A 23,705-nucleotide genomic window follows, 5' to 3' on the forward strand; every position below is an offset into this window, starting at 1 on the left:
AGTATTATAGTAGTTATATTCTTGTACATAGGAGCAGTATTATAGTAGTTATATTCTTGTATATAGGAGGCAGTATTATAGTAGTTATATTCTTGTACATAGGAGCAGTATTATAGTAGTTATATTCTTGTATATAGGAGCAGTATTATAGTAGTTATATTCCTGTACATAGGAGGCAGTATTATAGTAGTTATATTATTGTACATAGGAGCAGTATTATAGTAGTTATATTCTTGTACATAGGAGCAGTATTATAGTAGTTATATTCTTGTACATAGGAGGCAGTATTATAGTAGTTATATTCTTGTACATAGGAGCAGTATTATAGTAGTTATATTCTTGTATATAGGAGCAGTATTATAGTAGTTATATTCCTGTACATAGGAGGCAGTATTATAGTAGTTATATTCTTGTACATAGGAGCAGTATTATAGTAGTTATATTCTTGTACATAGGAGCAGTATTATAGTAGTTATATTCTTGTACGTAGGAGGCAGTATTATAGTAATTATATTCCTGTACATAGGAGGCAGTATTATAGTAATTATATTCTTGTACATAGGAGCAGTATTATAGTAGTTATATTCTTGTATATAGGAGCAGTATTATAGTAGTTATATTCCTGTACATAGGAGCAGTATTATAGTAGTTATATTCTTGTACATAGGAGCAGTATTATAGTAGTTATATTCTTGTACATAGGAGCAGTATTATAGTAGTTATATTCTTGTACATAGGAGCAGTATTATAGTAGTTATATTCTTGTACATAGCAGCAGTATTATAGTAGTTATATTCTTGTACATAGGAGCAGTATTATAGCAGTTATATTCTTGTATATAGGAGCAGTATTATAGTAGTTATATTCCTGTACATAGGAGGCAGTATTATAGTAGTTATATTCTTGTACATAGGAGCAGTATTATAGTAGTTATATTCTTGTACATAGGAGCAGTATTATAGTAGTTATATTCTTGTACGTAGGAGGCAGTATTATAGTAATTATATTCCTGTACATAGGAGGCAGTATTATAGTAATTATATTCTTGTACATAGGAGCAGTATTATAGTAGTTATATTCTTGTATATAGGAGCAGTATTATAGTAGTTATATTCCTGTACATAGGAGCAGTATTATAGTAGTTATATTCTTGTACATAGGAGCAGTATTATAGTAGTTATATTCTTGTACATAGGAGCAGTATTATAGTAGTTATATTCTTGTACATAGGAGCAGTATTATAGTAGTTATATTCTTGTACATAGCAGCAGTATTATAGTAGTTATTCTTGTACATAGGAGCAGTATTATAGCAGTTATATTCTTGTATATAGGAGCAGTATTATAGTAGTTATATTCTTATACATAGGAGCAGTATTATAGTAGTTATATTCTTGTACATAGGAGGCAGTATTATAGTAGTTATATTCTTGTACATAGGAGCAGTATTATAGTAGTTATATTCTTATACATAGGAGCAGTATTATAGTAGTTATATTCTTGTACATAGGAGCAGTATTATAGTAGTTATATTCTTGTACATAGGAGCAGTATTATAGTAGTTATATTCTTATACATAGGAGCAGTATTATAGTAGTTATATTCTTGTACATAGGAGCAGTATTATAGTAGTTATATTCTTATACATAGGAGCAGTATTATAGTAGTTATATTCTTGTACATAGGAGCAGTATTATAGTAGTTATATTCCTGTACATAGGAGCAGTATTATAGTAGTTATATTCTTATACATAGGAGGCAGTATTATAGTAGTTGTATTCTTGTACATAGGAGCAGTATTATAGTAGTTATATTCTTGTACATAGGAGCAGTATTATAGTAGTTATATTCTTGTACATAGGAGCAGTATTATAGTAGTTATATTCTTGTACATAGGAGGCAGTATTATAGTAGTTATATTCTTGTACATAGGAGGCAGTATTATAGTAGTTATATTCTTGTACATAGGAGGCAGTATTATAGTAGTTATATTCTTGTACATAGGGGCAGTATTATAGTAGTTATATTCTTGTACATAGGAGCAGTATTATAGTAGTTATATTCTTGTACATAGGAGCAGTATTATAGTAGTTATATTCTTGTACATAGGAGCAGTATTATAGTAGTTATATTCTTGTACATAGGAGCAGTATTATAGTAGTTATATTCTTGTACATAGGAGCAGTATTATAGTAGTTATATTCTTGTACATAGGAGCAGTATTATAATAGTTATATTCTTGTACATAGGAGCAGTATTATAGTAGTTATATTCTTGTACATAGAAGCAGTATTATAGTAGTTATATTCTTGTATATAGGAGGCAGTATTATAGTAGTTATATTCTTGTACATAGGAGCAGTATTATAGTAGTTATATTCCTGTACATAGGAGCAGTATTATAGTAGTTATATTCTTGTACATAGGAGCAGTATTATAGTAGTTATATTCTTGTACATAGGAGCAGTATTATAGTAGTTATTTTCTTGTACATAGGAGGCAGTATTATAGTAGTTATATTCCTGTACATAGGAGCAGTATTATAGTAGTTATATTTTTGTACATAGGAGGCAGTATTATAGTAGTTATATTCTTGTACATAGGAGGAGGATTATAGTAGTTATATTCTTGTACATAGTATGTAGTATTATAGTAGTTATATTCTTGTACATAGGAGGCAGTATTATAGTAGTAATTTGAATACACCTGTAGTTACCTTGTAAATACATAACTTTATTTTCTTCTGATTCTGAGTTATAGCATGCATTATTCTGCTGGTGGAGTCACATTTCTCTTATCTCATTGGGAACATTGAGCAGTCTTGCTGTACCAAATCATCAAAGCAAACTCTGTGCGTACACTAAACAAGCAGGGAATGCCCTGGAGTATAATACAGGATGTAACTCAGGATCAGTGTAGGATAAGTAATGTAATGTATGTACACAGTGACTCCACCAGCAGAATAGTGAGTGCAGCTCTGGAGTATAATACAGGATGTAACTCAGGATCAGTGTAGGATAAGTAATGTAATGTATGTACACAGTGACTCCACCAGCAGAATAGTGAGTGCAGCTCTGGAGTATAATACAGGGTGTAACTCAGGATCAGTGTAGGATAAGTAATGTAATGTATGTACACAGTGACTCCACCAGCAGAATAGTGAGTGCAGCTCTGGAGTATAATACAGGATGTAACTCAGGATCAGTGTAGGATAAGTAATGTAATGTATGTACACAGTGACTCCACCAGCAGAATAGTGAGTGCAGCTCTGGAGTATAATACAGGGTGTAACTCAGGATCAGTACAGGATAAGTAATGTAATGTATGTACACAGTGACTGCACCAGCAGAATAGTGAGTGCAGCTCTGGAGTATAATACAGGATGTAACTCGGGATCAGTACAGGATAAGTAATGTAATGTATGTACACAGTGACTGCACCAGCAGAATAGTGAGTGCAGCTCTGGAGTATAATACAGGATTTAAAAAAACTCCTCTTTCTTCATAGGGGAATTTAGCCTTTCAATTCCAGGATTATTAACAGACTCTTCTGTATATATAGGGCCGTCCTGTTTAACCCTTACAGTGATGGAAATCTTTATTTTCCATGTATCTTCTATTTGCATCACCGAACAAAGTCCACGTCTTCTATCTTTCTTTGTGTGATGTGACTGCAGGCAGCGACATGTCCGACCACATCAGTCCTAAGCTGCACGTGTCTTTTTCATGTGTTGACCCGTCTTAACACGATCTCCTGGGTTCGTACAGATTAGGATTTTTTAACTCTTGACTTTTCCTCTCATATTTTTAAGGATTGTCTTGAAAGTCTCAACCGTCTTTCACGGTGATCCAATCTGTCTGTCCACACATGTCCACTAGTAAGAGGACGCCCTAAACTGCATGGCTCATTATTTACATGAGGATCCCAAATGATGAACCACATTGAATGGCTGGACTTTGGGGGAACTACATGTCCCAGCAAATCCAACCTAATACGTCTATGTTCCGTCTTCAAGAAGGCTGTTTGCCTTTATCCAGTTGCAGTTCTGCAATTTTCTAATGCACTTCAGTTTTAATTCCCCATCTTGGCTAGCAGTCAGTGAATGGAAACATTCTTGTTTGCGTGAAGAGGCTGAAAGCCCACGCAGACTTTGCACAGCTGAGGGTTTTCTACAGTGTAGAGAGTCTTCTGTGAGCTGTGGACTGATACATTGTAACGCACAATTAGGCCCCTTTCACACGGGCGAGTTTTCCGCGCGGGTGCAATGCGTGAGGTGAACGCATTGCACCCGCACTGAATCCGGACCCATTCATTTCTATGGGGCTCTGCACACGAGCGCTGATTTTCACGCATCACTTGTGCGTTGCGTGAAAATCGCAGCATGCTCCTCTTTGTGCGTTTTCCACGCAACGCAGGCCCCATAGAAGTGAATGGGGCTGCGTGAAAATCGCAAGCAAGTGCGGATGCGGTGCGATTTTCACGCACGGTTGCTAGGAGACGATCGGGATGGGGACCCGATCATTATTATTTTCCCTTCTAACATGGTTATAAGGGAAAATAATCACTTTCTTAATACAGAATGCATAGTACAATAGCGCTGGAGGGGTTAAAAAAATATATAATAATTTAACTCACCTTAATCCACTTGCTCGCGCAGCCGGCATCTCTTCTGTCTTCATCTTTGCTGTGCACAGGAAAAGGACCTGTGGTGACGTCACTGCGCTCATCACATGGTCCGGCACATTATCCATCACCATGGTAATGGACCATGTGAGGACCGCAGTGACGTCATCAAAGGTCCTATTCCTCAAAGATGAAGACAGAAGAGATGCCGGGCTGCGCGAACAAGTGGATTAAGGTGAGTTAAAAAAATAATAATTTAACCCCTCCAGCGCTATTGTACTATGCATTCTGTATTAAGAATGCGATTATTTTCCCTTTATAACCATGTTAGAAGGGAAAATAATAAAATCTACACAACACCTAACCAAAACCCGAACTTCAGTGAAGAAGTCAGTGTTCGGGTGTGGGTACCAAACATGCCGATTTTTCGCACGCGCGTACAAAACGCATTACAATGTTTTGCACTCGCGCGGAAAATCGCGCATTTTCCCGCAAACGCACCCGCATCTTATCCGGGCCAAATACATGACGCCCGTGTGAAAGAGGCCTTAGGAGAAAGATTTATCCTGCCAAGTCATTTAGACAATGCTTTAGCAGGATAAATCTCTCTCCTAATTGTGCGTTACAATGTATCGGCTCACGGAAGATACAGCTGGATACAAGCGTAAGAAACTGCCACGAGAAGTAAAGCATCTAAAGAAGAACCTTCCATTCACTGACAGCAAGCAAAAATCTTTTAAATGCTGAGGAATTAAAACGCATGTATAGTGGGAAGCTGCAATGAGTAATACGATAAAAAAGTCACGTGAAGCACCTTTAATTCTACATGAAATCCTGATACAATGTCTTCAGTCTCTAGTCACATCCAAAGCTGCTTTCACATTTGCTGACTTCCTATTAAATCTCCTGTTGCAGATCCCTGACTGGATCTCTGCTGTGGTGCATTGTGGGAGATGTAGTGTTAATACCGGGCCTTGCGCTGGACTTTTTGTAGGTGTGTGGCCTCCGCAGCTCACGTCTTCTGTTTTTGTGGTGTAGACCCTTCTTGACGTGCTGCTTCCCATATTGGAGGAGAACCTGAAGTTCGCCGCTGCTGACGGACAGGGACCCCCGAGGTTTCAATGCCTAAAGTGCAAAGGTGAATTCAGCCAGCAGGACGACAGCGGGATCATCCTAACTCCAGACTCCAAGCGACCGACCGAAGCCGAGACACCCGACACTCCCTATGACAACCACCCAGGTGACAACTGACAACCCACTTCTTTCTACTCTATTCTTATTGGCGATCATTTATTAAAGAAATCCTGTCTCCCGAATTACCCACAATTCTACTTCCTGATCCCAGTAATGGTCCCAACAGTTGCATACCCACCAGTGAGGGGCGTACCGGACAGTGCTATGCGTGCCAGTGCTATGGGGCCCGATGCTCTTTCTTCCTGACACAGATTCATGTCATTTTCCAGCCACCACCACTGAGGGGAGCTCAGTGCATAAGATTTGTACAGCTTCCATTGAGTTCAGTGGTAACTATAAATTTCTGTGTACTGAGCTCCCTCTAGTGGTGGCTGCAAGCAGCCAGTTTATTCATGTAATAGGAATGAGATGATTCATGGCTGTTTGGGGAGATTTATCAGTGAATTTTTGCCAGTTACTGTGCAACAGTCATAGCAGGGGTGCCATAGAGAGGACTGCCATCAGTAACCTCATAAATCTCACTGGTTACCATTCAGTGAGACTTTCTTGTAGGAGTTGGAGGGGTGCAGTGGTGCCCCCCAGCTTACTAGTATTAGGTACCCTCTTCTAAAGTGGTGACTCTTTATTTTCCTGTGCATGCCCTGTAGACGGCGTTGGCTGCCCGTCCTGCGGGAGTCTCCATGTCATCCTGGCTCCATTGCACAACAATAGCGATGCCAGTCCTGCCGAACAGTCACCAGATGGCGCTGCAGGGGAGCGGCACAAGTCCTTTTATGTAGGCGAAGAAGACGGCTCAGAAACGGGGAGCAGCTGCACTGGGCCTCAAGACGAGGGGGGCAGCAGCAGCATCCCTAATGGGCAGCTCACCCTAGAAGCCAGCCTTAGCGGCCTCACGGGCAGCTACAAGTACAGGACAGCAACGCCTCCTCCAAGGCAGAGCAGCGGCCCCCTCCGGGACGGCTGGCAAGTCAGCCCAAGTAAGTTATATGAGAGGTGAATTGGAAAATGTATAAGGATGTATGGGACCAAGGAGATCTACGCTCACCATGTGTCCCTCCAGCCTCCGTAGGTCCACATCAGACGTTGGATTTCCGGGTGGTGGATCACCGGCTCAAGCTGTATCTGGACATGGAAATCCTGGGTGGAGAGATGGAAGAATTCCAATGTTCCATGAAAGTAAGTCCACAGCCTGAATATCTGGCTTCTCCCAAATCAGGTCAACCTTTTTGTGTTTTTAGCTAGGACGTCATTTATATCCTTCTCTTCCACAGGTCCCTGTGGTTCGATTTGGGAAGCCGGAAGAGTTTTGGGCTCTTGTAGTGGTGTCCAATCAGAAGATCTATTTCCTGGAGAGCACTGGAGAAAGCAGGTACAACACCCAAAACGCCTTGCTGGCACTTTATATGTCTTCACTCCTCTCTGTTACACATCCCTGCCTGTCAGTCTCCTTCCCCTTCTGGCAGCTATAAATATAGTCCTCAGTCAGTTCCCTAATCAGCATCATTCTCCCTCTGGCAGCCGTAAGTACAGTCCTCAATCAGACCCCTTTCTTCCCCCTTTGTCTGCTGTAAATATAGTTCCCATTAAGTTCCTAAGTCAGTCTCCTTCCCCTCTGGAAGCTATATAAATAGTCCCCAGTAAGTTCCACTCGCAGATAGATGTTAACTGTGCCATGCTCGCTCACAAGTCTTTTCAGTTTTGCTATGCTCTGGTCCTTGACATGCAGTATAGAAGCAACACTATGCCGTGAATAAGTATGAGGATCCGGCAGTGGGGAGAGTGACCGAGCATGCATGTCCACCGGCACTCTGCTCATTAGGGCGACATGCACATTGTTATACACTGTGAACACCAGGTGGCGCCATACTTTTTAATGCATGTAAATGGAAAGTATTTAAAATATAATACTAAAAATGTAATATTTAATGGTGTGACAACCCCTGTAAGCTGATATGGATGTGTGTTACCTCAGGGGCCCTCCCTGTGATTGGCTGCAGCTGTTAGATTCTCATGGACTCACCTCCCTCACTCATCTTCACGTGGGTCTACAGCAACAGTGTTTATATCTGGGTTTTGAAGCCTCTGAAGCCACCTACACTCTACTGACCCGAAACTGCCACTGCAGCACCGTCTTCAGTCAGCACATATTAGGTGAGCAGTCCTGTCTGTAAAGTTAAATGGATGCTTCCCACAGCCACCACTAGGGGGAGACTCCTGCATACAGATTGGAGTTCCATGAAAGCTGTTGGGCAGTGAGCTCCCTCTAGTGGTGGCTGCGGGCAGCCACAATTATATTATGTAACTGTGTGAGTGGAAGCAGGGGGTTTGGATCAGAATGGAGCGCTGTCTTCTGTAACTTTATACTGCGGCATTAATCAGCGCCGAGGTTTGGACCCATTTAGAATAATAATGATAATAAAGGAAACAATAGGAACACTTTACCTGTATGCCGAGTGGCAGTTGGATTACAGCTCTTCATGTCAGATAATAGCATTGATAAAGGACGGAACGTTCTGCGATGCTCTGTGCTGCGGGATGTTGTTATCCTATCATATGTGATATATTGGTATGTATTTCAAGTATAAAATCAAGGTGTGTGAATTTCAGATACTCTGTCAGATCTGCCGCTACGTTATCGGAGCGCTCTGCACTACAGTCCTAAGGAGGAAGTTACGCCGGATCACCGTCTCTGGTAAGTAACCAGTGGGCATTTATTTACAGTGTTAGCAGAATATGAGTTATTATAAATTGGAAAATAGTGCCTCATCCCTGTGCTGGGACGTCACTGTGTGCCTCATCCCTGTGCTGGGACGTCACTGTGTGCCTCATCCCTGTGCTGGGACGTCACTGTGTGCCTCATCCCTGTGCTGGGACGTCACTGTGTGCCTCATCCCTGTGCTGGGACGTCACTGTGTGCCTCATCCCTGTGCTGGGACGTCACTGTGTGCCTCATCCCTGTGCTGGGACGTCACTGTGTGCCTCATCCCTGTGCTGGGACGTCACTGTGTGCACTATAACTGCGCTGTGACATCGCATTGTGACATCAGTGCAATGTCATATTCACTACTTGATCATACAAATGAGGGAAGGTCTGCAGTCCATGTGATGTGTTTTATTTTGCACCATGAACACCTGTGCCCTCGCATCACGTCCAGTCTTTGCTCTGCTGCAGGCATCTCCTACATGATAGCCTTGGCGCGGGCAGCCCCCCTGGGTATTGTTATGCACTGGCATACTTCATGCAAGGTAAGACATTTCTCATCAAGGTCGGCAGCTTTCTGTGTGATTCTGTGTCCGGCCCATAATCAGTTGGCAATCAGGGCTGGCCTCCGGACCCGAGCAGCTCCTTACCTTGTCCTCGTCTTGGGTCAGGTTCAGACATGTCTCCAATTAAATAAGGAGCCCTGATATATTCTGTAACAATATCGTCCTTGACACGGCAGCTGGTGAGAAATAATTAGATTGTAAGCTCCTGAGCACAGGGGACCTCACACAGTACCCATCTGACTCCACACCTCACAAACATTCATGATATCTTCTGCCTTCCTGCAACGCAGAATTATACGCTTTTCGCTACCTCTGCCCTTCTCAGGATATTATATATCACATTATAGCACATATATCTGCTCAGTGCTGGAAACCAGCGCCGGATTATCAGATTTTGGATGCCTAATTAAATTAATTACATGTATAAGGCTGATCATCATACATGTCATAACCATAACATATAATGTATATAGCATAATCCCTTCCCCCTTCTGCAGCAGCCGAGGGGTGCAGGATGAGGTTCTGCAGCAGCCGAGGGGTGCAGGATGAGGTTCTGCAGCAGCCGAGGGGTGCAGGATGAGGTTCAGCAGCAGCCGAGGGGTGCAGGATGAGGGGCCGCAGCAGCCGAGGGGTGCAGGAGGAGGGGCCGCAGCAGCCGAGGGGTGCAGGAGGAGGGGCCGCAGCAGCCGAGGGGTGCAGGAGGAGGGGCCGCAGCAGCCGAGGGGTGCAGGAGGAGGGGCCGCAGCAGCCGAGGGGTGCAGGAGGAGGGGCCGCAGCAGCCGAGGGGTGCAGGAGGAGGGGCCGCAGCAGCCGAGGGGTGCAGGAGGAGGGGCCGCAGCAGCCGAGGGGTGCAGGAGGAGGGGCCGCAGCAGCCGAGGGGTGCAGGAGGAGGGGCCGCAGCAGCCGAGGGGTGCAGGAGGAGGGGCCGCAGCAGCCGAGGGGTGCAGGAGGAGGGGCCGCAGCAGCCGAGGGGTGCAGGAGGAGGGGCCGCAGCAGCCGAGGGGTGCAGGAGGAGGGGCCGCAGCAGCCGAGGGGTGCAGGAGGAGGGGCCGCAGCAGCCGAGGGGTGCAGGAGGAGGGGCCGCAGCAGCCGAGGGGTGCAGGAGGAGGGGCCGCAGCAGCCGAGGGGTGCAGGAGGAGGGGCCGCAGCAGCCGAGGGGTGCAGGAGGAGGGGCCGCAGCAGCCGAGGGGTGCAGGAGGAGGTTCCGCAGCAGCCGAGGGGTGCAGGAGGAGGTTCCGCAGCAGCCGAGGGGTGCAGGAGGAGGTTCCGCAGCAGCCGAGGGGTGCAGGAGGCGGTTCCGCAGCAGCCGAGGGGTGCAGGCAGAGGGGCCGCGGCAGCCATAACACAGAACTCTGTAATACACTGCAGCTGCTGAAGAACCTCTTTGATTAGTAGATAGGGGAGCACTACTTGACAATCAATGCTGGATACCGGAGCCTCCTGCAGAAGTGATGAGTGACAGGCTGCTCTTGATAGGGGAGATGAGCAGTGTCCATAAGGCGCCGCTCATCTCTGATCATAATATCCTGATATCACAATGTGATGTTTCTATGAATATTACAGACCTGTGCAGTGACCAGTACATGCTGTACATATGTTATTATACATGCGTGTATTTCATTCCCGTTTTTTCTCTCTCCCATGGTCAGAGGACACGGCCTACGTCGCGGCTGCTAATTCTGACCACCCTGCATGTAACAGGGCGTCTCCTGCAGCTCTGGCTCAGGGTGCCAAGGAGGCTACCCCGGTGTCCCTGCTCCTCACCCAGAGCCACATGTATCTTCTAGAGGAGACCCACCAATGGCTACATGTGGCGCCACCTGCAGGAGAAGAGGACGCCAGAGAGCTCCCCGAGAAAGTGAGCGTGAAAGAGAAGCAGGCGATCAGCAGCATCAGCTCCGTGCACTTATTTACCTCTGCTCCCCTGCATCTGCGTATCAGGCTGTATAATGAGGTACGAAGCTCCCAACTTCTCCTCTTGATGGATTATGGGGGGTCCTAAAATGATGTTAATTTGTCAGAGCGCCTTATTTTCGAGTCACGTATTGTATTTTGTGTCCGTGTGCACCTGGTGGAGGTTTGTTGTGTTCCACTCTCTGCCTCCTATGAGATGAGGAACAACCCCCAGTCCCTAAATTTGCTGATTACTTAATGTTATCTGACATCTACAGATTAGGGGAGCTGTTCGCCTCCTTCCTGGCGCGGAGCTTACAGGCTCATTAGATAGATAGGAGGTGAGGGAGGATGAGGGCTGATTACACGTGTGGGGGGTGTCCGCTTCTTGTTCAGTTCCCAGTTAAAGTGTTGGCCGAGTTCAAGATGAATTCTGTCCTTCGGTCTATAAAACTGGGCTGTTTGCAGCTGGCACCCAATTTGGCCGCTATTACAGATCCTAAATGGGTTTTGCCGAGCTTTCCCAGTCTCCTGATTGGCAAGTCTAGCCAGATATACAGCGCCATAACAAGTCCTAAATAAGACTCCGTCCAGTGCCTGCATGCTAGAATAGTGCCGTCCAGTGCCTGCATGCTAGAATAGTGCCGTCCAGTGCCTGCATGCTAGAATAGTGCCGTCCAATGCCTGCATGCTAGAATAGTGCCGTCCAGTGCCTGCATGCTAGAATAGGGCCGTCCAGTGCCTGCATGCTAGGATAGCGCCGTCCAGTGCCTGCATGCTAGAATAGTGCCGTCCAGTGCCTGCATGCTAGAATAGGGCCGTCCAGTGCCTGCATGCTAGAATAGGGCCGTCCAGTGCCTGCATGCTAGGATAGGCCCGTCCAGTGCCTGCATGCTAGAATAGCGCCGTCCAGTGCCTGCATGCTAGAATAGCGCCGTACAGTGCCTTCATGCTAGAATAGCGCCGTACAGTGCCTGCATGTTAGAATAGCGCCGTACAGTGCCTGCATGCTAGAATAGCGCCGTACAGTGCCTGCATGCTAGAATAGTGCCGTCCAGTGCCTGCATGCTAGAATAGTGCCGTCCAGTGCCTGCATGCTAGGATAGCGCCGTCCAGTGCCTGCATGCTAGAATAGTGCTGTCCAGTGCCTGCATGCTAGAATAGTGCTGTCCAGTGCCTGCATGCTAGAATAGTGCTGTCTAGTGCCTGCATGCTAGAATAGTGCTGTCCAGTGCCTGCATGCTAGAATAGGGCTGTCCAGTGCCCGCATGCTAGAATAGGGCCGTCCAGTGCCTGCATGCTAGAATAGCGCCGTCCAGTGCCTGCATGCTAGGATAGCGCCGTCCAGTGCCTGTATGCTAGAATAGCGCCGTCCAGTGCCTGTATGCTAGAATAGCGCCTTCATGCTAGAATAGCGCCGTCCAGTGCCTGCATGCTAGAATAGCGCCGTCCAGTGCCTGCATGCTAGAATAGCGCCGTCCAGTGCCTGCATGCTAGAATAGCGCCGTCCAGTGTCTGCATGCAAAGGCTGAACATAAGTATTTGAACACCTGAGAAACAGCAAGAATTCTGGCTCTCAAAGACCTGTTACTATGCCTTTAAAAAGTCCACCTCTACTCCACTCATTAATCTAACTTAGTAGACCCCTCTCCACCCCACAGTCAGTCAGAGGCCAACTACTACCATGGGCAAGACCAAAGAGCGGTCAAAAGACACCACAGACACAATTGTGGACCTCCACAAGGCTGGAAAGGGCTACGGGGCAATTGCCAAAGCAGCTTAGTGAAAATAGATCAACTGTTGGAGCAATCGTTAGAAAATGGAAGAGGCTAAAGTCTCCCTCGGACTGGGGCTCCATGCAAGATCTCACCTCGTGGGGTATCACTGATGATAAGAAAGGTGAGGAATCAGCCCAGAACTACAAGGGGGGAGCTGGTCAATGACATGAAGAGAGCTGGGACCACAGTTTCAGAGGTCACTGTTGGTAGAACACTACGCCGTCATGGTTTCAGATCATGCATTGCACGGAAGGTTCCCCTGCTCAAGTCATCACATGTCCAGGCCCGTCTGAAGTTTGCCAATGACCATCTGGATGATCCAGAGGAGGCCGGGGAGAAAGTCATGTGGTCAGAGGAGACCAAAGTTGAACTTTTTGGTCTAAACTTCACTCGTCGTGTTTGGAGGAAAAAGAAGGATGAGTTGCATCCCCAGAACACAATCCCTACTGTGAAGCATGGGGGAAGGGGGGGTAACATCATGCTTTGGGGGTGCTTTTCTGAGAAGGAGACAGGACGACTGCACTGTATTAAGGAGAGGATGAATGGGGCCATTCATTGTGAGATTTTGAGCAACAACCTCCTTCCCTCAGTCAGAGCATTGAAGATGGGTCGTGGCTGGGTCTTCCAACATGACGATGACCCGAAGCACACAGCCAGGATAACCAAGGAGCGGCTCTATAAGAAGCATATCCAGGTTCTGGAGTGGCCTAGCCAGTCTCCAGACCTAAATCCAATAGAACATCTTTGGAGGGAGCTGAAACTCCATGTTGCTCAGCGACAGCCCCGAAACCTGACAGATCTAGAGGAGATCTGTGTGGAGGAGTGGGACACAATCCCTGCTGCAGTGTCTGCAAACCTGGTCAAGAACTACAGGAGACGTCCGACCTCTGGAACTGCAAACAAAGGCTTCTGGACCAAATATTAAGACAGATTTTCTCAGGTGTTCAAATCCTTATGTTCAGCCGTGCAAGACAAATACATTCTTTAAAAACCATACAATGTGATTCCCTGGATTATTATTTTAAATTCTGTCTCTCAGAGCAGGAATGCACCTACAATGTGAATGTCAGACCCTCCATGATTTCTAAGTGGGAGAACTTGCAAAATCGCAGGGTGTTCAAATACTTCTGTTCCTCACTGTATTTGTGGGAAAAGATTCAGTAATACATTTACATCTGCAGCCCTGTGAAGAGCGATCGGTCCGGGGAGGAGGAGTCATCGGTGACTGACAGCTGTCTCTCTATCTGCACGTATACACACACAGCTGTCAATCACTGATAACCCCTCCCTCCTGTACCGAGAGATATAAATGTATAAATTACAGGTTTTATTGAATCTTTTCATACAAATATATACATCTCCTGCTCTATAACACGGTGCTTTCAGATTGCATTGCATTTTTGGGCGACAGGTCCTCTTTAAAGGGACATACACGTGCGACAGGTCTGTTTTACGGAGGAGAATATGATCATGCTGCGGTAATGTGAGCATCCACAGCTGTAAACCGCAATTATGGGAATATTTAGATTTATGACGGGTGATGACTGACCCCGCCTGTAGTGAAATTCCTGAACGTGACTTCACTGGTTTCATTCTGCAGAAATACTGATGTGAAAGATAAGGGGGGAAGGGGGGAGATGGTGCAGGATGAGAGATAACAAAGGAAAATTGGGTTTTTTAGTCATTGACATACCTTAAAAATCATTTGAAGCGATCAAGTAAATATTTTTCACACAACCGAAACCACAGATATTCCAGTGTTATTGAAGTTTTCAGCTGGTGGCGCTGTTGCATTAGTGTCTATGGTAAAGTATGTCGCTTGCAGTGGCGGAAAGTGGTACTGCAAGTTGTCAATTTAGTGGAAAGTTTTTAGAAAAAAAATTGTATCTGCTTGGTGCAGCTGAGTGGCTAGAAGGGGGCGGGGGTCAGCTGCATATTCAGTTAGTGACAACTTGGTGACATCTTGTCTACTTACAGACGCAACAGAAGGAGAGCGCATGGCTTCTGTGGACAGAGGACCCAGCTTTGCCGAAAGAGATAATTGAGTGGCTCCGAGTCCCATGGGAAGCGGAGTATCACATACGATTTAACCAGGTGACCCATGAAACACCAGAGTCATATCTGCCGTGTACCAGATAGCGATTATGCATATGAGAATTACTCCGGCACAGCAGGATTGTGTTCAGAAAACGTAACGCACGGGGACGGGCTGGTAATCCTGGACCCCACAGAAGAAGATGGAACCACTGCGTCTAGCAAGGAGAGAAGAAAGATATTGCACTATTCATTTTGTTCCTTTTTTTTTGCTTTTGCTAATTTGCCGAAATATACTAGTTTTAAGAAAAACTGTAATAAAGTTTCTACTCCATTTTAGAGCTTTTTTTAAAGATCATGTTTTTTGTTTTGATTTTCAGAATACATCTTTAGGGGTTGAAGTTCTGTTTTCCTGATGCAGATCTCCAAATTCTCCGCTTCCCATTACACAGCCATAGAGCTGAATGATAAAATTCTACTTGTCCGCAGCCACCACCAGGGGGAGCTCACAGCATATGGAGCTCTACGGCTTCAATTGAGCTCAATAGAAAATCTGTATTCAGTGAGCTCCCTCTAGTGGTGGCTGGTATATATATTTTTTTCTTTTTGAAGGGCCAGAGGTTGTTAAAAAAATATATATAGCAAAAATCATATGGTCTTTTTAAAGGGTTTCTGTCACCAGACTTTTCACTATTAAACAGGCTGACCTTATACATGTGTAAATGTCACCTGAATTTAACTCTGCTATTCTTTTTTTTTCAGACCCCCCCCCCCCCCCCCGCTCCTAGAGGCTAATTAGCATATAATAAAAGTTATAATTGCTAAAAAATGGGGGCACACTGAAAAAAAAAGAATAGCAGAGTTAAATTCAGGTGACATTTGCACATGTATAATGTCAGCCTGTTTAATAGTAAAAAGTGTGGTGACAGAAACCCTTTAAAAGCAAATCTCCTTGGGAAAACCCCTTTAAAAAATATTCATAGTAAAAAGTTTTATTTTGCTAAAGTATTAAATAAAACCTATACCGGTACATAGATCATGTGGATTTCTTCACAGTTAGGCATGTCTGCATTCTGTCCCCTTTTTTTTTCTTGGTATCCGCACTCCTCCCATTCCATATAGGTGTTTTTATTTAGCAGGAGACGGCGTAAGGGTTAATGCCTACATGTCTGTGTCCGGTTTCTGACACCACGTGGACAGGTGAGCTTTGGAGATCTGTTCACATTTTTGGAAGTAAGAAGCTACATCTGGATTGCTTAAGTCCAGTAAAATCCCGGTCCGGCCGAGATCCCGCGCCTGCGCACTGCCTCGCCGGGCCGGAGCATGCGCACTGCAATGCCCATTGCGGGCACAGCATCGCTTTAACTACTGCGCCGGCAAACGCCACATTGCAGCTGGTTTTGCGCATGCGCAGTAGCTAAAGCAATGCCGTGCCAACAATGGGCATCGCAGTGTGCATGCCCCGGCCCGGTGAGGCAGTGCGCAGGCGCGGGATCTCGGCCGGACCGAAGGATGATGCAAAGGAATAGGAGCGCGGGCAGAGGCTGGGACGGGGAAACAATGAAAAAAGGCAGAGCCTGGGCTCCAGCACGGTGAACGCCGCCGCGGGGCACTTGCCAGTGCTCATTTGCATATGAATTAAACTTAGTTTTTCCAGCTTCTGCAAGTCTAAAGAAAATAACAAAGGTACCATTACATTCATGTGTAGGTGTGCGATAGGACAATGTAAGCACTGTATATGGCCATATGGTGGTGACAGACTCCCTTTAAGTCTAGTAACCCTAGTCCCCCTCTACGTCTGGGTTTAGTCAGTACTTTGATGCTTATCCTAACTCTACTGGATCCCCACACGAAGCGTGCCAGGGCCACAAAGAACCTTCCAGGCACGCATATAGGGACTGGTAAGATGCCCATTCTACCAAACCATGAGAAATGTTTCAAGGAGTATTTCTGTAAGTCTTCTAAGGTTCTCTTCTGCAGGGGAAGATAGTTAAAGGGGTTGGCCACTATATAAGTACTTTCCACTATATAGTGGGAGGTAGGGTAAAAAAGAGTTTCCTAATATAGTTTATTAAAAAAATCCGAATGGTAATGTTTTTATAATGAGCTCGGCCCCGCTCTGCGTGCAGCCGGTTCGTCCATGGCTGCACGCGACATGGAGGAGCTTTAGAGAAAGCTCGCCCATGGCTTTATTGTAACTGCACATGCGCTGCTTTTCCCAATAAGAGCAGCGCATGCCCAGTCTGCCCCTGCCACTGGCGCGCACCCTGCTCCGACTCTATCTCTACAACCGGCTTATTCCTGTCAGAGTTCGGAGCGGGAAGAAAAGTAAGAGCGCGTCGGGAATCAGACAGGAATAAGCCGAGGGGGCGAGTATACCATTAGTCCTAACTCTAGCTGTGGGATTGGTATAAAGAGCGCATATCTTCTCTACAAAGTTGGAACCTAGGCCAATCTGTCTCAAAGCAGCCATCCTAAATCTCCAATGTACCCTATCAAAAGCTTTTTCCGCGTCTACTGCGAATAGACATAAAGGATCCCTGTAGTTCTTTGCTCTGGAGATGAGATTGATTGTTCGGATGGTATTGTCTCTAGCTTCTATGCTTTGTACAAACCCTACTTGATCCCCATGGATGACCCCAGGAAGCACTTTATTGAGGCGGTTTGCTAATAGTTTGGAGTACATTTTGATGTCACAGTTGATTAGTGATATGGGCCGGTAGTTGTTACAGATAGTAGGATCCTTTTTGGGTTTCGGGATCACGACTTTGTGCGCTTCTAGTGCTTGTTTAGAAAAGGGGCAATTAGGCGAGATGATATTGAACACTCTCAAGAGGAAAGGTACGAAATTCAGCAATATTGGACAGAAATATATGAATTGTTGGTAAATAAACTGGGTAATGGTCCGGAAATGGGAGTAGAGCTCGCTATTCTGGGGACATTGGGATCTGATAACCCTAAAAGGCAGGACCTTATAGCTTGGCTGAAAAGTATGCTAGTAGCTAGAGTAATAATTGCAAGAAAGTGGGGATCATCTGACCCCCCCCCCCCCCCCTCCTCTTGCAGAATGTCACGGAACCATGAACCAGACGTACAACAAGAGATAAGTGAAAATAAGAAGGCTTTATTGCAAATCAAGCTATAAAGCAAAAGTCCAAACGGATGGTGAAGCCGAGCAGAGTCTTTGCGTAGCCAGAGGTCAGGAAACCGGAAGGGTAGTCAGACGAAGCCAGGATCAGGAACCAGCAGGGTAGTCAGACGAAGCCAGGATCAGGAACCAGCAGGGAAGTCAGACGAAGCCAGGATTAGGAACCAGAAGCAGCAGCAGTCTTAGAAGCATGTGAACACAGGAGGACCAAGCAAGGAACTGACGCCACAGACCTCCTATATATATGAGCTAGGCATCCAGCTCCTCCCAGTGGGAAGGAGGAGCCGCGGGGTGGAAGGCTACAAGAACCCCAGAAACCAAGATGGCCGCCAGCACATGTCAAACGAGGGAGAACAGCAAGAAGGTAAGACCATGACAGTACCTCCCCCTCAAGGGCCCCTCCTCCGCGGAGCAAAAAACGGTTTCTGAGGGAAGCGTGCGTGGAAGGCTCGGACATCTGCGGAGGGAACCCAGGTAGGAAGGAGCAGATGTCCGACCTGGTAGGAAGGAGCAGGCGCTCGTCTGTGATCAGCCTGGAGTTTCTGGTGCTGCGCAGAGACCTCAAGGGACTTCTGGATCTGTACCCAAGAAGCACGTAGGACGGAAAGGTGATCCTCCACAGCAGGAATATCCTGGGGAGAGAATACCTCCGGTAAGACGGCAGGTTGGAACCCATAATTGGCCAAGAAGGGAGACGTCCCAGAGGAAGAGTTCACCGCCGTGTTCCTGGCAAACTCAGCCCAAGGCAGGAGGTCAACCCAATTGTCTTGGTGATCGGAGACATAGCAACGAAGGAATTGCTCCAAGGCCTGATTGGATCGTTCTGCGGCCCCATTGGACTGAGGGTGGTAGGCCGAGGAGAAGGAGAGATGAATCCCCAACTGGGAGCAAAAGGCGCGCCAGAACCTGGACACAAACTGACTCCCCCGATCCGACACAATCTCCTTGGGCAAACCGTGCAACCGGAAGACCTCCCTGGCAAAAATCGTGGCCAACTCTTGTGCAGAGGGTAACTTCTTGAGAGGAACACAGTGGCACATTTTGGAAAACCGATCCACAATCATGAGAATGACCGTATGGCCTCGGGATGCAGGGAGGTCCACAATGAAATCCATCCCCAGGTGTGACCATGGGCGCTCCCCGGTAGCTATGGGTTGCAGAAGCCCCAACGGAAGGTGCCGAGGGGACTTACTCTGGGCACAAACGGAGCATGCCGCTACATATGCGGCGATGTCGGAACGTAGGGAAGGCCACCAGAACAGACGTGAAACAGCCCAGGACAGCTGATTCTTTCCAGGATGCCCCGCGGTCTTGGAGTTATGGTAGGTTCGCAACAACCGAGTGCGCAACTCCTCAGGCACAAAACATCTGCCGTTGGGTCTCCCAGAGGGAGCACCAGATTGAGCCGCCAAAATCTGCTCACCCAGAGGAGAGGTCAGGCTGGTGCGAATGGCGGCCAAGATCTGATTCGGAGGTATGACCGAGGTCGGAATCGACTCCTCCCTGGACAGCTCGGAGTACTGCCGTGATAAGGCATCCGCCCTGATGTTCTTGGAACCGGGTAGGTAGGAGACCACGTAATTAAAACGTGACAAGAACAGAGCCCATCTGGCCTGACGTGGTGTCAATCTCTTGGCCTCAGAAAGGTAGGTCAGATTCTTGTGGTCCGTCAGGATGAGAACCGGAACCACCGAACCCTCGAGCAAGTGCCTCCATTCTTTAAGGGCCTGCACGATGGCCAATAACTCCCTGTCACCAATCTGATAGTTGCACTCCGCGGGAGACAGTTTCCGGGAGTAAAACCCACAAGGAAGCAGAGGACCCTCTGGTGTTCTACGCTGAGACAGAAGGGCGCCTACTCCCGTCTCAGACGCGTCCACCTCGAGGACAAAGGGCAACCCAGGGTTGGGATGCGACAGAATGGGAGCCGACACAAAGGCGGATTTTAGGGTCTCAAAAGCTCGGATGGCCTCGAGCGGCCAGACCTGGGAATTACTGCCCTTCCTGGTCAGATCCGTGAGAGGCTTGGCCAGCATGGAAAAGTCCCTGATGAACTTCCGATAATAATTGGCGAAGCCCAAAAAGCGCTGCAGGGAACGAAGACCACTGGGCTGGGGCCACTGTAAGACAGCCGAAACCTTCTCAGGATCCATGGAGAACCCCTCAGCGGAAATGATGTACCCTAAGAAGGTTACCTGGGATCGGTGAAATTCGCATTTCTCAAGCTTACCGAACAGCTTGTTCTCTCGTAACCGTTGCAACACTCGTCTGACATCCAGAATGTGGGCCTCCATGGATTCAGAATATACCAAGATGTCATCCAAATAGACCACCACACACTGCTGCAACAGGTCACGGAAAACATCGTTGATGAATTCCTGAAAGACTGCGGGCGCATTGCACAACCCAAAGGGCATAACCAAGGATTCATAATGACCGGTCCTGGTGTTAAACGCGGTCTTCCACTCATCGCCCGCCTTGATCCTTACCAGGTTATATGCCGCCCTCAGGTCGAGTTTGGTAAAGACCGTGGCCCCTTTAAGGCGATCGAACAGCTCGGAAATCAAGGGTATCGGGTAAGCGTTCTTGATCGTGATGCGATTGAGACCCCTGTAATCGATGCAAGGCCTCAACTCACCGCCCTTCTTTTTCACAAAGAAAAATCCAGCCCCTGCCGGGGACGAGGATTTGCGAATGTGTCCGCGTGAAAGCGCCTCCCTCACGTACTCCTCCATGGCCTCATTCTCCGCTACCGACAGTGGATAGACCTTGCCACGGGGAGGAACGGCACCAGATTGTAACTCTATGGCACAATCGTATGGGCGGTGCGGAGGTAGGGCAACCGCACGCACCTTATCGAATACATCCCGGTACTCCTCGTATTCAGGAGGCAACAGAGAGTCCGAGGAAGTACACAGCAACTTGGCAGGCCCATGGATGCAACTAGCCCCACACTGCGGTGACCACGAGAGGATCTCGGCCGATCTCCAATCGAAAGTCGGATTATGCTTCTGGAGCCAGGGGTACCCCAAGACCACCGAGTAGTGTGGAGACGAAATAACCTGGAGGCAGACCGACTCTCTGTGAACGGCACCAATGGCTATCCCCACTGGAAGGGTCTCATGAGTCACGTGTGGCGGCAGAAGGGGTCTGCCGTCTATCGCCTCAAGAGCCAGTGGGGAACCTCGAGCTTGCAGAGGAATGGAATTGGCGGCAGCGAACATACTATCAATGAACAAACCACCAGCACCAGAGTCCACCAACGCCTGGGTCGTCACCGAGCCCCCGACCCAGGAGAGGACAACAGTGATCAGTGGTTTGTCAACACGGGAAACCGGGGACGAGGAGACTCCACCCAAGATCTGCCCCCGACAGGATCTGGTACGAGCGTTCCCCGGACGGTTCGGACATGCCAACCGAAAATGCCCACCGAGACCACAGTACATGCATCGGCCCTCGCGTCTCCGGAGTGCCCTCTCCCCCTCGGACAGGCGAGCAAACCCCAGCTGCATGGGTTCACCCCCAGACAAGTCATCCCCAGGAGGCGTGGGAGGAGAGGGAGGCACGGGTGGGATAGCAAACGTAGGCGCCAATCTGTTAGAAGACCTCCGCAGGCTCTCCTTAAAGGAAGGTCTCTCCCTGAGTCTGGTGTCAATCAAAATCAGGAAAGAAATAAGAGCCTCGAGCTCCACTGGTAGGTCCTTAGCTGCAACCTCATCCTTCAAGGCATCCGAGAGACCATGAGAGAAAGCAGCGACCAGAGCCTCATTATTCCAGCCCACCTCTGCTGCCAGGGTACGAAACTCAATGGCGTATTCGGCTACGGATCGTGAACCCTGTCTGATGGACATAAGGAGCTTCGCAGCAGAGGCAGCACGAGCCGGCACATCGAATACCTTCCGAAGAGAAGCAATGAAACCGGAAAACTCGGCAACCACCGGATCGTTGTTCTCCCATAAAGGGCTGGCCCAGGCCAAGGCCTTGTCTGCGAGCAGCGAGATCAAGAAGCCCACCTTTGATCTCTCAGTAGGAAAGGCATGTGGCAGCAACTCGAAATAAATGCCCACCTGGTTAAGGAAACCTCGGCACTGAGTTGGCTCTCCCCCAAAGCGCTGTGGAAGAGGGGCAGAACCGGACATACCCCGAAACACCGCAGGCGCAACAACAGGTGTCGGGGTAGACTCTGGCGCAACAACCGGAGCGGCAGTAGGAGCGAAATGAGCCGTGCGTTCAAGCAGGGTTTGCAACGCCACAGCGAACCGACCCAACAGGTGATCCTGCTGATCAAGTCTGGCAACCAGCGTGGGTAGCGAGGATGGCCCTGTACCGTCAGAATTCATGGCTTGGTCCTAATGTCACGGAACCATGAACCAGACGTACAACAAGAGATAAGTGAAAATAAGAAGGCTTTATTGCAAATCAAGCTATAAAGCAAAAGTCCAAACGGATGGTGAAACCGAAGCAGAGTCTTTGCGTAGCCAGAGGTCAGGAAACCGGAAGGGTAGTCAGACGAAGCCAGGATCAGGAACCAGCAGGGTAGTCAGACGAAGCCAGGATCAGGAACCAGCAGGGAAGTCAGACGAAGCCAGGATTAGGAACCAGAAGCAGCAGCAGTCTTAGAAGCATGTGAACACAGGAGGACCAAGCAAGGAACTGACGCCACAGACCTCCTATATATATGAGCTAGGCATCCAGCTCCTCCCAGTGGGAAGGAGGAGCCGCGGGGTGGAAGGCTACAAGAACCCCAGAAACCAAGATGGCCGCCAGCACATGTCAAACGAGGGAGAACAGCAAGAAGGTAAGACCATGACACAGAATGGAAAAACCTGATGGATAAGGTGAAACAATATGAGAAAATCGCATGTATATCGAAAAAACTGTTGGCACAATGGGAAAGGACATGGGCAAAATAGTTATAGTTTGCATGCTGGGCCCGACCGGATATCCACCTCTTTAGTGATGTATTTAGTTTATTTGGGTGTTGGAGGAAGTTGCATGTTTGATGGGCTTATTTTTGTTTCTGCCGGGCTCCGGAGGCGGCAAGCCGACAAGAAAGGGAAGAGGGAAGGTCTCTGGGTTGGGTAGGGAAAAAAAAGTAGTACTTTTCTTTATTACTGGAAATAGGAACAGGGCGTGGGAGCATTGTTGATTCCTGAGTTGTGAATATACCTGTTTTTACTATATTTCTATGAAGCGACTGAATACATTAATGTTGAGTATGGTATTTGTTATGCTCCCCCCACTGTACTTGTATATGATGGAAAAATAAAGAATGTTTAAAATAAAAAAAAGAGGAAAGGTACGAGAAGATCTTTAAAGTTTTTGAAGTTTTACGTGAAGCCGTCTGGGCCCGGACTTCAAAGAAGTTAAAACCTCTCTGATCTTCTTATTATCAGAAAAATCCTCCTCCATCTCCACACTCGCCTCTTTAGATATTGAAGGTAGTGCAGTTTCCTCAACATAAGTATTTATCCGACTCTCAAAGTCCTCAACCCGCATATCGACCAATTGTCCTCTTATGTTGTATAGGTTCTCGTAATATGTTTTAAAGGTCTCCGCTATTTGGGCAGGCTGGTGGACTGGTGTATCCCTCTTGTCTCTTACGGTGGGGATGTAGCTAGCCTGTTGACCAGGATGCATGAATCACGGTTTCCCGGGTTTATTGGAATGTTCGAATAGGTAACTACGGAATCGTTCAGCGTTTCTATGAATTGATTCTAAGAGTAATCTTTTAAGCTGATCCCTAGACATGGTAAGTTCAGTAAGAATC

General features: G+C 47.3%; 1 protein-coding gene across 2 annotated transcripts in view; it reads left to right on the top strand.

The window, feature by feature from the left end:
- Positions 1-15,126, top strand: part of LOC121007767 (serine/threonine kinase 11 interacting protein) — a 40,737-nt gene extending 25,611 nt beyond the window's left edge. Inside the window, exons 17-25 of one of the 2 annotated variants that reach the window (XM_040439958.1) lie at positions 5,660-5,861; positions 6,463-6,792; positions 6,876-6,991; positions 7,087-7,184; positions 7,788-7,966; positions 8,423-8,507; positions 8,988-9,061; positions 10,732-11,036; positions 14,731-15,126. In XM_040439958.1, coding sequence (XP_040295892.1) covers positions 5,660-5,861; positions 6,463-6,792; positions 6,876-6,991; positions 7,087-7,184; positions 7,788-7,966; positions 8,423-8,507; positions 8,988-9,061; positions 10,732-11,036; positions 14,731-14,892 — 1,551 coding nt within the window. In that variant the 3' untranslated portion in view covers positions 14,893-15,126. Of the gene's footprint in view, positions 1-5,659; positions 5,862-6,462; positions 6,793-6,875; positions 6,992-7,086; positions 7,185-7,787; positions 7,967-8,422; positions 8,508-8,987; positions 9,062-10,731; positions 11,037-14,730 lie in introns of those variants that run through there. The other variant, XM_040439959.1, reaches the window with a different exon arrangement.
- Positions 15,127-23,705: the final 8,579 nt, after the last annotated feature.

Source organism: Bufo bufo, chromosome 7 (assembly GCF_905171765.1).
Source record: "Bufo bufo chromosome 7, aBufBuf1.1, whole genome shotgun sequence".
NCBI classification, from domain to species: domain Eukaryota; kingdom Metazoa; phylum Chordata; class Amphibia; order Anura; family Bufonidae; genus Bufo; species Bufo bufo.